Source organism: Canis lupus, chromosome 12 (assembly GCF_011100685.1).
Source record: "Canis lupus familiaris isolate Mischka breed German Shepherd chromosome 12, alternate assembly UU_Cfam_GSD_1.0, whole genome shotgun sequence".
NCBI classification, from domain to species: domain Eukaryota; kingdom Metazoa; phylum Chordata; class Mammalia; order Carnivora; family Canidae; genus Canis; species Canis lupus.
Window position 1 is genome coordinate 14,836,284 of NC_049233.1, and position 13,209 is coordinate 14,849,492.

Sequence of the window (13,209 nt, forward strand, 5' to 3'; positions counted from 1 at the left end):
AGAATATTTCAAATACCAAATACCATCTCATTCATCCTTGATCTTGATTTAGAAGTTCTTCTGGGGGCAGAGGGAATAGACTATGCAGGCTGGCCACTGCACTGCTCCTTGATGAGTTATGCAACAACCATAAGACAAGGAAAGCAAAAATGTCCTATATCTTTTGCCAAATGCAAAAGATCAGACTGGTGGGCAGAAAATATTATTACTAGCCAACATTTGCAGTTTCTGTGATCAAGGCATCATGGATTATATCACTTACATCTTCACAACAACCCTCTGAGGTAAATACTATTACTTGATCTTTTACAGGTGAAGACACAGAAGCTTGAAAGGTTCAATAAATTGCCCATGGTCACGCAAGTGACAAGCAGTAGAACGGGCTTGTAGACCAGGCTAATGGGTGCTAGAGCTCCTCTCTCTCAATCACTGTGCCACACCATTTCTCTAGAGACAAGATGGCCCATTCGGGAAGGGTTTTGAGGTCTGAGATAATAAAAGGAGAACTGATCTTGTCAGTGGCTCAAAACAAAGCTGTCTTCCCAGCAAGCCCATCACACCAACACTGCTACTTTAAGTCACACATAGACACAGATCACATGACAGCCCTTCTGTCACCTCTAGACACAAAAGGTATACTATACTATGATATTAAACAACTGGCTCATTTTATTCCAAGAAGTTGCTTTAAAGCTTTATTCCAAGAAGTTGCTTTAAAGCTTCAGTTAGGATAGCATTTGGCTATGTTCACAAGCCATTAGTACTCCTATGGGCTTAAAAGTGGCACATAAAATAAATTGATCATATTTGGGCATATGCACTGAATAGGCAATGGGAAAACCAGCCTCTATATTGACCTACAGAGTTCCATTTCTAAGCTTGCTCAGTACTTTTTATTGCCCTGTCTTCAAGGTCTAATATGGTTTACAATTTATATGCTTATTTAGTTTAACAGGCTACAATAACATTTATTTTGGCTGCTTTTAGTTGATCCTGCATTGATGCCAGCAGTAGCACCCTCTACCCTGCTCCTAATGTGAGGAATCTAGAGTTGCTTCATCCATAAAATACAAGCATGGAAATATGTATTGAAATGTTTAAAACTGGGTAAAGTAACTGATTAAGGAATTCGCAGACCAATTAGGCATTGAATAAAGACAATAAGGAGGCTGCCCTTAAGGAAGGAAGGTTTTTTATTTTGTTGTTCATGGTGTTGTATACAATATGTAGGTTTGAAGAAGGGCTGGACAAATTCAAGTGACAGCTCCTGGCAAAGTCATCATATTGACTATCAGAAAACCTAAAAACGCAGAATGTTTGGGAGGTAAAATTCTAAAGAGTGTGCCCTGAATCTGGCAATTAAGAAAGTATTCCATTCCAACTGTGGAGTGGTGACAGGATCTTTATTGAGGTGACTTTCTGTAGAGTCCAGACACAAGAGCTATTCTTAGAACAACCAAAAAAAGCATGGAGCTGCCTAAAAATAATGATGACTCAACACCTAGAGGCTTCAATGATGTAATGTTGTCAAAGAACACCCTCCCTCCTCACAGGTTGCAGTTTTTAAAATAAGCCAAGCTCACAGCTCACCTTCTGAGGAAAGCAAAAATTTCACACACAGGAGAAAATGAGGACACATGGGTCACATATAGAATGTTCCATCCACGCATCGCGTTTCATGGTGGCCTGGTTCACTTGTTGAGGAAGCCCCTGCCAGAGTCAGAGTCCGTCCTTTCTCTCTGCCACCCACACACATCAGTTGTCCTTTCAAAACAGGGCTGTGAGACAGGACAACAATGTGATTACACAAGAGGCATGCTGAAAAATCTGTCCTCAGGTCACCGCAGCCAGCACACGGCATCACAAAGGATGGGTCCATTTGGAGACTGCTGTATAGGGACAAGGTAGAGGCTCAAAACAAAAAAAACAAAAACATATCCCAGAGGCTCCTCCCTTGTCCTGTTAGGTGTGCCCATCACCTGTGCTCCTATATATATATGTTGTATCACCTCCATCTCTCACTTCATCTGACTTGTACTATCATTATCAGACCCCAGCACTAAGTTTCATGAGGACTCGCACCTCATTTATTTTTGGACTCTGAGTGCCAAGAGCAATGTTTGGGACATAGCAGATTTTCAATAATTGTTTAAAATTTGATGGCTGGATTGAGTAGACTGATTAACGATGTTGGAAAGATGTTAGGGTTCAAAGCTGATGGCCAAGAAAGAATTCTTGAGATGTCTTTGGTGCAAAAAGGTGGTTTTATTAAAGCACAGGGACAGGACCTGTGGGCAGACAGAGCTGCACCGGGGTCATGAGGAGTGGCCTATTCAATACTTTCAAGTTAGGAGGGGGTTAGGCAGAGTGTAAGCCTCCCAGATATTTTGGAAACAAGGTTTCCAGGATGGTGAGGGTGCTAGCTATTTTTAGGAAATATTTATTTATTATTGCTTAGTAAGTCATTATTATTGTTTAGTAAGCCCTCAGTCATGAGACCCTTCAGATGTATATCGGTGGGTCATATGCTTGGGGGATGATTGCCAACATGCATCTTGGGGGTGGGGTATTTAGAGACAAAGGAAGTTTCCAACGGAATTTTTATATGTTAAAGTAGACTTACAGGATCCTGGGGACCAGTCAGGCTAAGCTTGCCTTTTGCCCTTAGCAAAGTATTAACATCTAGGCAACTGAGTTCCTGGAAGAATAATGCTCTACCTATTTCAAGGACTTGTCAATGGGCTATCTATAGTAAAGAAATACAATAATTTTTCTTCTGCCTTTATTTCTCATATCAATTAATGTAATACTCTCTCCTTGCCAATATATTTATGATTCACTGCCCTTCCCTGGGTATGTAAATTGTATATCTTAGGATATAATATCTCCTAGGGGTACGTTCACCAAAAGCAGAATTCCTGATCAGAAAATAATCTTCAAGTCCAACAGACTATAGAGCACTGTAGGAGATACTTGGGAACAGAATGTTCCTCACACTACAGAGCCAGTGATTTGTTCTTAAGGCTTGCTCTGTTCAGCAAGAAACAAAGCAAGAGACAGGAGTTTGAGTGTCAAGGCTGGGTGCATTACAAATAGATAAAAAAAAAATCTGCATCCTATTTAATATACCAGGTCTTAAATGGACAACTGTTTCTTTTTCAAAAAGGTGACCTTGTTTAAGCAATGCTTCCATTGTGTATTTCTGGAATTCCCCAAAGTCAGGTCCCAGTCTCCAAAATCATTCCTATTATTTTGTAGCTATTTTTCATTATGATGTTTTGTGTATGTTGTTTTTAAATAAAAATTATTTTATTAGGGTTGGTTGTCCTCCTGAATAACTATACATGGCTCTAAGTTTGTTTCCACAACTTCAAATCTACCCTAAATATGAAGGCTCTGCATCACTCAAAACATTGCAAAGAATATGCTATCAGTGATGCCCAAAGAAGACTCCTTTTGAAAGAGACCATAGTTACTTAGATACATAAACTCAGAGAAGTTTCTTTAGGGGAAAGACAACCCTACTGGAACTGAGAGTCCAGTTGTCAACAGGAAGCAGGGCAAGGGCAGGGCTAGGAAATCAAATGTGCACTTACCTTCCCACCCCTCTCTCTAAATCATGATTACCCTACTCTCCCAACTCCCACATTTAGAACAGGACTATGGGTAGGAAGCAGATTTAACAAAAGCTAGTTATTGGTGCCAAATTGCTCACATTGAAGACTCATTCCTCTGAAAATTTTGAAAGAAGTTATTTGAAGAGCTAAACTCTTTTCTTCTTCTATGCTCCTTGCAAAGCCTTGAACTTCATCCACATAGTAAAGAATTTAAAATACACTTCTGGTCCAAGTTTTACAACTGGAGAGAATGTAGTACCAAGGAGGAATATAATCTATTTGAAGGAAAAAATACAATTCTCAAGGACCAGGCATTGAAACCACTGCACCTTCCCATGAAATAATTTGGCTCTAGGCCTTCAGGATTCAAAACTAGACTTACACATTAGAAGCACAAACTTAAATACACATATCCTCAAATAGTTTATATGTGTTCATTTCTTCACCCATTAGGTATCAGAATAACAATCAGATTTAAGGGTCACGCAGAAAGTACAGTTACATGACCAGGTACTTCTCTAAAAACATACAGATCACATGTGCCATGGAAGATGTCAACTGCAATTGCAAAGTTACATTTCTTCCTTGAAGGTATATTAAAACCATTCTTCCAAACAATATGAATGATAGCAAAAAATGTGCATATATTATTCTAAAAATATATAATCTACTAATTTAGGTGATTTTTCTCTATTCATAGTGGAATTTAAAACATCTGCAAAATATACCCTTAGTGATTCTTGGCCAACCTCCTTTATATTTAAAGACAATTGTTAAAATTCCCATAAAGATATGAGCAAAGTTTGATTAGATAATTCAGAAATGTTCTTGTATTATACCTATACATAATTAGGTTACTACAAAAGAAACAAGATATTAAGACCACTAAGAATAAATACAGTGGCCATGATAGAGTATTAACTTTTCTATTTTTTTTTAAGATTTTATTTATTTATTCATGAGAGACAGAGACAGAGACAGAGACAGACAGAGAGAGAGAGAGAGAGAGAGAGAGGCAGAAATACGGCAGAGGGAGAAGCAGGCTCCATGCAGGGAGCCTGATGTGGGACTCGATCCCAGGTCTCCAGGATCAGACCCCGGGCCGAAGGCGGCGCTAAACCACTGAGCCACCCGGGCTACCCAAGTATTAATTTTTCATTTGAGCTTCCTGGAAGCTAAGAAAAACAACATGTAAGTTATATAATCTTCCTAGTGAGAAAAATACCAGTTCTCCAAAACTTTACTTAGTTTTCTTGGTACTATGTTCTACGAGAAACCCAACACATGAACTTTATTTGGAGAACCCTGAAGAACACGCATCCTAGAACAAACACAGAAACAGTTTTCATGTGGCAAAGACACATTCAACCTTCTGGAAACCCAAGGCTATCATATAAAATCACGACTTCGTTAAAATGCTACAATGAATGGCTAAATCCAGCCTTTCTTTCTACTTGCACAGCACATGTGCCATCTCAGTACATGTTTTTAGAAGGGCTCTTTCCTTCCTTGAACCAGAGACCTAGACACAGGCTGGGTAGTGGGGAGGGGGAGGAAAGAGAATGAGGAAGGGAACCCATGTTTACCATGAAGACCTAGTGTTGTACCACCTCCTCTATCATTTCATCTCATTTAATCCCATAACAAACCTATAAAGAAGGTATGGTTAAGCCCATTTTATAAAAGAGAATGGAGATCCAGAGAAGTTAAGTTAGCTAAGATCGCATAACCAGTATGCCATAGAAGAAGGATCTGGAAGCAAGTGCTTCTAGATCCAAAGCCCTCCCATAGGGCCTTTCTGCTTCTAAGTGGCGATGTTATATCCAGGACTGTGGGGGACATTACAGGATGCAGAAGAACCATGAACTTGCTCTATTGCCCTCAAGATACTTGCAATCATCCAGCTGGAATGTAAGACCAGACCATCATATGAAGCAGCGTATTCTATGTATAAATAATGCACTAAGTAACCTGGCATTAGTAATAGCTACAAATATAGGAGGAAAGTGTAGGCTTTGAACAAAGTATGAGACATGATATTTCAACATTTTTTTAAAATTATTTATTTATTTATTTATGATAGTCACAGAGAGAGAGAGAGAGAGAGGCAGAGACACAGGCAGAGGGAGAAGCAGGCTCCATGCAGCGGGAGCCCGACGTGGGATTCGATCGTAGGCGCTAAACTGCTGCATCACCCAGGGATCCCGCTGCGCCACCCAGGGATCCCTCAACATGTTTGATGAAAAATTTTATCCATGTCATGTAGCTGATTAATGGGTCTCTACCTCAAAACACAGATGGAGATTATGGTGTTTATATTTAAAACAATGGTTACGCTGTCTAATAAAATTTTCCTACCAAAACATATTACCAAAATTATCACCAGAAACTGATCAAACTTAAAAAAATAAACTACCCAGATTCTGTTTCTATATATCCATTCTTCTCAAAAGGTAGGAGAATATAGTTGAACAATGTATGCAAAATTATAAATGAGTAGATAATCAAAAAATGAGAAGGTAATAGTGAAGTATAAGCAGCACACTAATAACTCCACACTCATACAGCAAATATCACATGATATTAATGGAACTGGCACTCAGCTCATCTATATCACACTGATCTCATCCCTGCAGTGAAATGTCAGACCTGCTGTGAAGGATACCTTGGTGGTGTTTTAAAGTTCATGTCCAAACTGTCTGACTTTCTCTGGTTATCTCAGAACAGGTCCAGAATTTCAGCCTAAGAACCAAGAACAGAATCAAAGAAGTCCAGGAAAGCAGGGTGAAGCCAATGCCATTTTCAGTTGGTGGGAGCAAGGAAAAATAATAATAAAGCTCCTTCCCCCACTCTTCCCCAGGGCTCCATCTCTGAAACTGCCTCTTAAAAAAGGAGGTTCTTAGGTGACACAACTTAATAGTTATCCTTAAATTTATATCCTTTTAAATTTGAAATAACTGAAAATTATCCATTACGACTGGGGCCACGGTGATGGTTGTGTCTTTTGTGTACTTTTCAGGGCCTCCTGCCTGGGAGGAAAGCAGAGGATGAAATCCAGCTTCTCCTCTACCTGCCAAGCTACCCACAACTGCTCAGGGCTTCAACCACCCCTTCACCTCAGGGCAAAGGGCATCATTTTTTCAAATTCACCATCATGGCCCAGGCAGCATGTCCTAAGACTGCTTCTACCCATGGGAGCACCTTCTCATAATTCGGAGTCACTGTACAGGCTAGCAGCAGCTCTGATGGAAACGATATGAAATTGTTTCCAAGTACCTGCATGTTTCAAAGAAGGGAAAAAAGCTCCCCATCCCTCTTTAATATTATCCCAGACTAATTGGAACATGGCAGCCGTTTGTCCCCAGGTGCCATCAAGAATATATGCTCATCTGCTCTTTGGCACAGAAACCAAAGACTCTCAACTCTGTATGCATCGGGCTTAATTCTTTTCACTGCCTCAATTATTTTCAGGTAGTTAAGTGGGGCATTTAGAGTGGCCTGTCAGACGCTCGAGCCCCAGGGTGTCACTCAGTGCCGTGGAGAAGCAAGACACTAAATATGCCTCTGGAATATTTCAGGCACTTTAAGAAAGGTTAAGGTTCCAGGGAATGTCCTACAGCAGCTTTCAAATCTGCTCCACGCTGGGCCTCTCATCTGTCAGGTGCCCCCAAGTGATTAGCAGTGACTAATTATGGTTCCCAGTCATCATCCAGAGAAAAGACAAAACGAGAATAAGTTACTGAATACAATGATACCCACTGTCTTTTTGACAATTTAAACCTTCCTTAAAGCAACAAATCTATTTGTAAATGTCCTTCCACCTAGCAAGGATGAATAGCACAAGAAATACAGTGAAACTCGTAAGTATTTCTGGAATATGTGGTATCTAATTTAACTTGTTAACTGCTTTAGTATTTAAAACAAATGCTCAGTTGGCATTTTTCTACCCTCAGGTCACCAGGGTCGACTTCATTTTTTCTTTTTTCAACTTCTCTTCAGTGACACTGACACTTAAGTTAAAATAAATCTTTTGTTTATCCTTTGCTACACACTTACAACGGGAGTGATTTGGACTCAACGCATTTATGTTTAGCTTGAGTCTTGCTATTGAATTACCTGAATTCTCTATCTTACATTCTTTTACTTGAATGTGCATGCTATGCTGGTGGATGGCCAACATTATTTCCAGAACCTATTTTTCCATCATAGAGTTTACAGATGGTGAGGCATGGTGGGTAATGAACTAGAATTCAATGTCCAGAGGACTTGTACTTACTGTATCAACCTAGGTGGACTAAGTTGCACTCTTAAGAACAACCCCCCAATCCCAGTGGTTTAAAGCAACAAAGGCTTCTTTTTTCTTGTCATGTTACATGTTCCTCATGGGCTGGCCAGGACTCTGCTTTGTGTTATCACTCTCCCAACCCCACAACCCAAACTGCCTGAGCAGACGTTCCCTGGCACAGTGCCAGTTGCCCCAGCAGGGAGAGAACATTCTTCAGGGTCAAACATTGGTAACCAAGTGCTTGACCTGGAAGTAACAGATCACTTCTGCTTACACATTGGGCAGAACTAGCCAGAGGGTTCCAGAGACTACAACTCTGATATATGCCCAGGAGGCAGAAAAGCAGAAAGACACCACCCTTATAGGGTTGCTATGACAATTAAGGGCTTTATTGTTTATAAAGCATTTGGAAGAGCACCTGGCACCTTGTTACTATATAAGTATTTGCCACTATTATTGTTAATTATTATTATTATTATTATTATTAAGCTGAATAAATTCATAATTTTTGGAGGCCATTATCAAGTCAGGCTTCTCCTTATTGAATTGCATTTGGCTAAATGTTTCATGATGGTTATTTCCCTGTTCTCCTTTAGCTACTAGTGAATGCCAATATCCCATTGAGCAAACCCTCATCTATCTTCAGCACAGACACAGGGCAACCCCCAGGAGATCCCTCCAGCCTCACCTGTCTCAAGATGAGTTTTTGTAGCCCTGCTGGACCCTGAAAGGCAAACCCACGGGAGCATGCCAAAGGGAAATGAACTCTAGTAACTTTTAGGTGTTGCATGCTGTGAAGATCCCAGTTCTAAATGCGTTTCATACAAAAATATTTATGTTACAAGCTGTAGCATGCAAACAGCAATCTGCATTTATTGGTTTCAGATGCCAATTTCCTCCAGCTCCAGTTCTCTTCTGTGTTATATAAACAAATCTCAACCATCTGGACCACAACAAGCCACTCTGAAGTATGTGCTCACTCCTTGCAAAAGCATCAAATCAAAATATAATCTCACAGAATTCTGCCTAACAGAAAATTGGAGTGAACGATTTTCACAAAGCTGCTTTTAAAATGTTCTTTGGGTGTCAGAATGGGATAAACAGGATAGCAGAAATGAACTTATCAGAATATTTGTTACTTTGATAAACAAACAAGTATAACAAGAAGATCATATCCTATGGTGTTACCTACCTATATTAACAGTCCAATTTAGTGGCTTCCAAATTACTTTAGAAAGGACAAGGGCTTAGAAAAAACTATCTCAGACAGGTGGGAAAACAGAGATTGGTGCAAGACTCATTCAGGATAGTCAGAGAGCAAAAGCTTTAATTCCTACCCAGCTAAGGAAGTTAAAATGTATGCTTTATAATAATTGTAAGAAATAATCTATAGTCCATCAATACCAAGAAACAATGGACGAGAAGTAGACTGTGCCAAAAAACAAAGGACTCTGCCCAAACAAGTTTCATATGTTGCCACTTACCCACCTGGACCTCTGAAATGAATACTAAGCATCATTTCCAATGTCCTATCTCCTTAATATAACTCCAGCGGGCTAACTGCATCTTCCCAAGGTCTTAGAAAATCACAGTGGCCAAATTTGTCCACAGGCAAGTGCAGAAGTACTAGAAATGCTTCTTGTTCCTTTTCCCTCTACCTAAAAATCTTTCTTCACCAGCTTAGCCCAGTGCCTAAAATGTCCACCCTTTCAGAAAGATAATGATCAGACTTTGTGCCTTAGATTCTTGAACTTTGAACACTGTGGAAAGAATTTCCTAAGAGATAGGGATATAAACCAAGTGAGTTTTGTTAAGAAAGTGAAAAACAATGGAGGTAAAGGGAAGACTATAAAGGTTTGGAATTTAAAGAGAAAGATGTAGCAGTGAAAATAAGGAGCCCCAAGGCTCCCCAAATACATGTTTTTCTAGTGTCTCGTGATGATGCCTCCTTGCTATTGTCATCTTTTTTGGTATCTGATCATCTTGCTTTGCCATCCTTAACCATGTATATGTAATTAGTATATATAAATAAAAACTGAATCTAGGTCAGAGTATATGATATCCTACAGACTCTCCTCAAACAGGGGTTACAAAATCACACCAAGGTAGAAGACTTTCCATCTGACTTAATAAGTATAGTTCTGTTGACACTGACCAATTATAAAACTCACCTCCTTGGCTATAAAAATGTGGTCTAAATAATTTGAAGCTGATTCCACTAAACTTCATCTCATTGATTTCAATTCAATATTTTCTTGAGGTCATTTTAAAAGCAAATACTTTTGGTTAAGCTGCAATCTACCAACTTTGTATACAAATTAAATGAGAGTATTTTGTAATCCATGATTCACTCACAGATCAGAATATCAAAATAGATGTGGGAAGTCTCCCCAGGCTTCTGGCTTCCTACATAACCAATCCTGGTTCAGTAAATTAGTGCTGCTTGAGCAGCACTCCAGAATGAGATAAGCTCCTCCCTAGGTTTTACTGTTTCAATCTACCAGGAAAAATTTAGTCAGGAAAGAATCAAAAACCTGTTTTGATCTCTAAGGAAAATCTTTCTATTTGTTGATTAATTTAGATAAATAGGTGACGGAATGAGAAAATATAGAATCTTGTTTCATAGCTAATGCCAGGTAGATTTCAGAGGAGGGAATTGCTGACTCTGAGTAAATTATAATCTGTGTTGTAAACTGGTTATTATCCAAGAGCAAAATTCCCAGTTTCTTTCAAAGAGATCATATGCCATTTTCTTACTTCAAACGGTCAAGGGATCACAACATTGGAGGTTCTAATCACATCTAAGGCCTTGGATTTCAAGCTTTTTTTAGTCTATCATTTCAATGTTCAACTCCAAAATAATATCAATATAAAACTATAATTCCAAATCCTCCAGGCTACCAGAATTGTTTACAAAACCAATAAAAGCCAGGTTAAAAAAAGACTTCCAGTAATTATTTTCAGGCAAAGGAGTTTGGAGTTCAAGCAATTGACAAAATCAGTCCAAGTTTGTGAAACAGCAATCATACATCCTACTCTTTTATCTACATAAAGAGACATATACTTTAGTTTAGGAAAAAAGGCCCTTCCCCAAAAAAATGTTGCCCATGTTTTATAACCTACTATAATAGTAGTTGTTTACAATTAGAAATTCACATCCACAGGGCAGTTTTGATCTAATTCAGATACTCCATTAAAAAGGTCAGAGAAATCTAAAATCAGTTTTAAAAACATCTCCAAACAGAATATTTAACTCTGATTTCCAAGAATCCTTATATTGAATCAAGTTTGTCTTAAAAAGAGAAGCTTCTTTGCTGGAAAATACTTGTACACAGACAACTTCATTCCCCAATCATTTCAAATCAACCACTTTTACTCAAATTCTTACCACACATAATACAATTCCATCCTGTGTGATATGCTGAACAAAGCAAGACTCTGATAACCAGCCAACTTACCTTTCTAATAATGGCTGCAGGACTCAGGTCATGGCTATGTTTGGAACACTCATCAAACTGCAGGAAGGGTAGGGGTAAAAGAGAGCTTGTGCCATTTTGTGAAAGGCAAATTAAGGTTTTGGCAGAATAGGAGAAAATAAATTTTTTTTTTATTACATCTGCTTCCTAGCCCAAAGGATTTTTCCTGCAATCATTATTCCTAACACCACTTGCTCTGTTAGATAGGCCTATGAGTCTCCGAGGATGAGATCTGATTCAATGTCTACAACCTTGTCACAACTAGTTGATAACAGAATAGGCTTTTCTCCTCCTGCTATGCACGCCAACTACACATTTTTCAAAACTTCAAAACATCCATCACAAACAAGCCATGGAAATATTTTGGGATAATGCCACATTTTCCCATGATTCAGGAGCAGAAAAAGCTTATTACCTTGCTCTCTTCTCCTTCAAACACTGACTGGTGAACGTTGCACGCAAACAATGAGTTGGGGAGATCATTGAAGTCAGTGATTGCTTGAAAGGCTTCCTCTGCAAAACACCGAGTTACAGCCCAGTCTCTGTCTATGCAGCAGAGCAAGAAAAGTCCTCCATCTTCTGGGATGTGCCCCTGCTGCCCCAGGCTCCTCATTCCAATGAAGTAAGATTCTCCCCTCATTCCTGAGGACACAAAGATGGACATGTGTTAGAGTAAACATTGATTCCTTCAAATTTGGTTCTAAAGCTGCAGTTCTGTGAGTGTGTAGGGCAGAGCAAAGTGTGATTAGAAGCAAGGACTATGGGAAGAGGGGAAGACCCAGAAAGTTCACATTACCCCTCTGATCGCTGAGTCACTATTTCCCATCTAGCTCTACCACCAGGCACCAAGTGGGTCAAAAAAACCCACTCAACCAAGATATGAATTGGAAGCTGGGGTATCTAGCCCAGCTACCCAGTATTTACTAGATGTGGAACCTGGGAAAGTTATGTAAACTCTCTGAGCCTTTGCTTCTTTATGAATATCAAACAGAGTCAGAAAAGACTTTGACAGGTCAGATGATGAATTATATAATACCACCACCATTGCCACCACCACTACTAAAGTCTATCCTTTATTGAGTTCCAGGAACTGTTCTAAATGATTGGCATGCATCAACTAACCTATTAAATCTCCACAATAGTTTATGAGACTGGTACTAATGCTATCCCCATTTTACAGATGGAAAAACTGAAGAAAAAAGCAAGGGAGTAACTTTTACTATGTCAGTGATAGTAAATAGCAGGACTAGAATTTAAACCAGGCAGTTTGGCACCCGAGCTCATCTTCCTGCGCCATAGAAATGAAGCAGATAAAAATTAGTGCAAGTCTATATTTAAGGAAGTACAATCTATTTCATCAGTACCTGAATCTTGATTGCAGTAATTCTAATAGTTAATGGTTTATCCATAATGAGGATGTGTGGGTGTGCGCACACATCTCTACCTTCTGCCTGGGATGATTAAGTAATTTGTGAATCCTGGATTTTGAAAATAAGTACTATCTTGGTTAATCCACGGTATTAGATACAGATTTTCCTTTCCTCATAGTCCCCATCACAAAGCTTTCTAGTATCCGTCTTACCTATGTTCAATCATTCTATTATTTCCTCACTCCAACATTTCAAAATTTTACCCAACTGCAGCCAGTTTTATCATCTTTTCATACTGACACATTGCAACAGATGTTATCAGTCCCCCCACATACCTCAAGGACAGTATCTACATTTTTCTTTTGTATCTACTTTCATGCCTATCATGCTCAGTAATTAGAAGCCCTGAAGGTGAAATAATTTGTCCATAGGTATCCAAGAAGACTGATAGACATGTCTAC

The 13,209-nt window shown here is 39.2% G+C and overlaps 1 protein-coding gene across 2 annotated transcripts in view; it reads right to left on the bottom strand.

Moving 5' to 3' along the window:
* The window catches only part of RCAN2 (regulator of calcineurin 2), a 260,250-nt gene that overhangs the window by 207,962 nt on the left and 39,079 nt on the right, over positions 1 to 13,209 (bottom strand). For both annotated transcript variants that reach the window (XM_038554239.1, XM_038554240.1), the window contains exon 2: positions 11,794 to 12,020. In XM_038554239.1, the coding sequence (XP_038410167.1) occupies positions 11,794 to 12,018 (225 nt within the window). In that variant the 5' untranslated portion in view covers positions 12,019 to 12,020. The remainder of the gene's footprint in view (positions 1 to 11,793; positions 12,021 to 13,209) is intronic.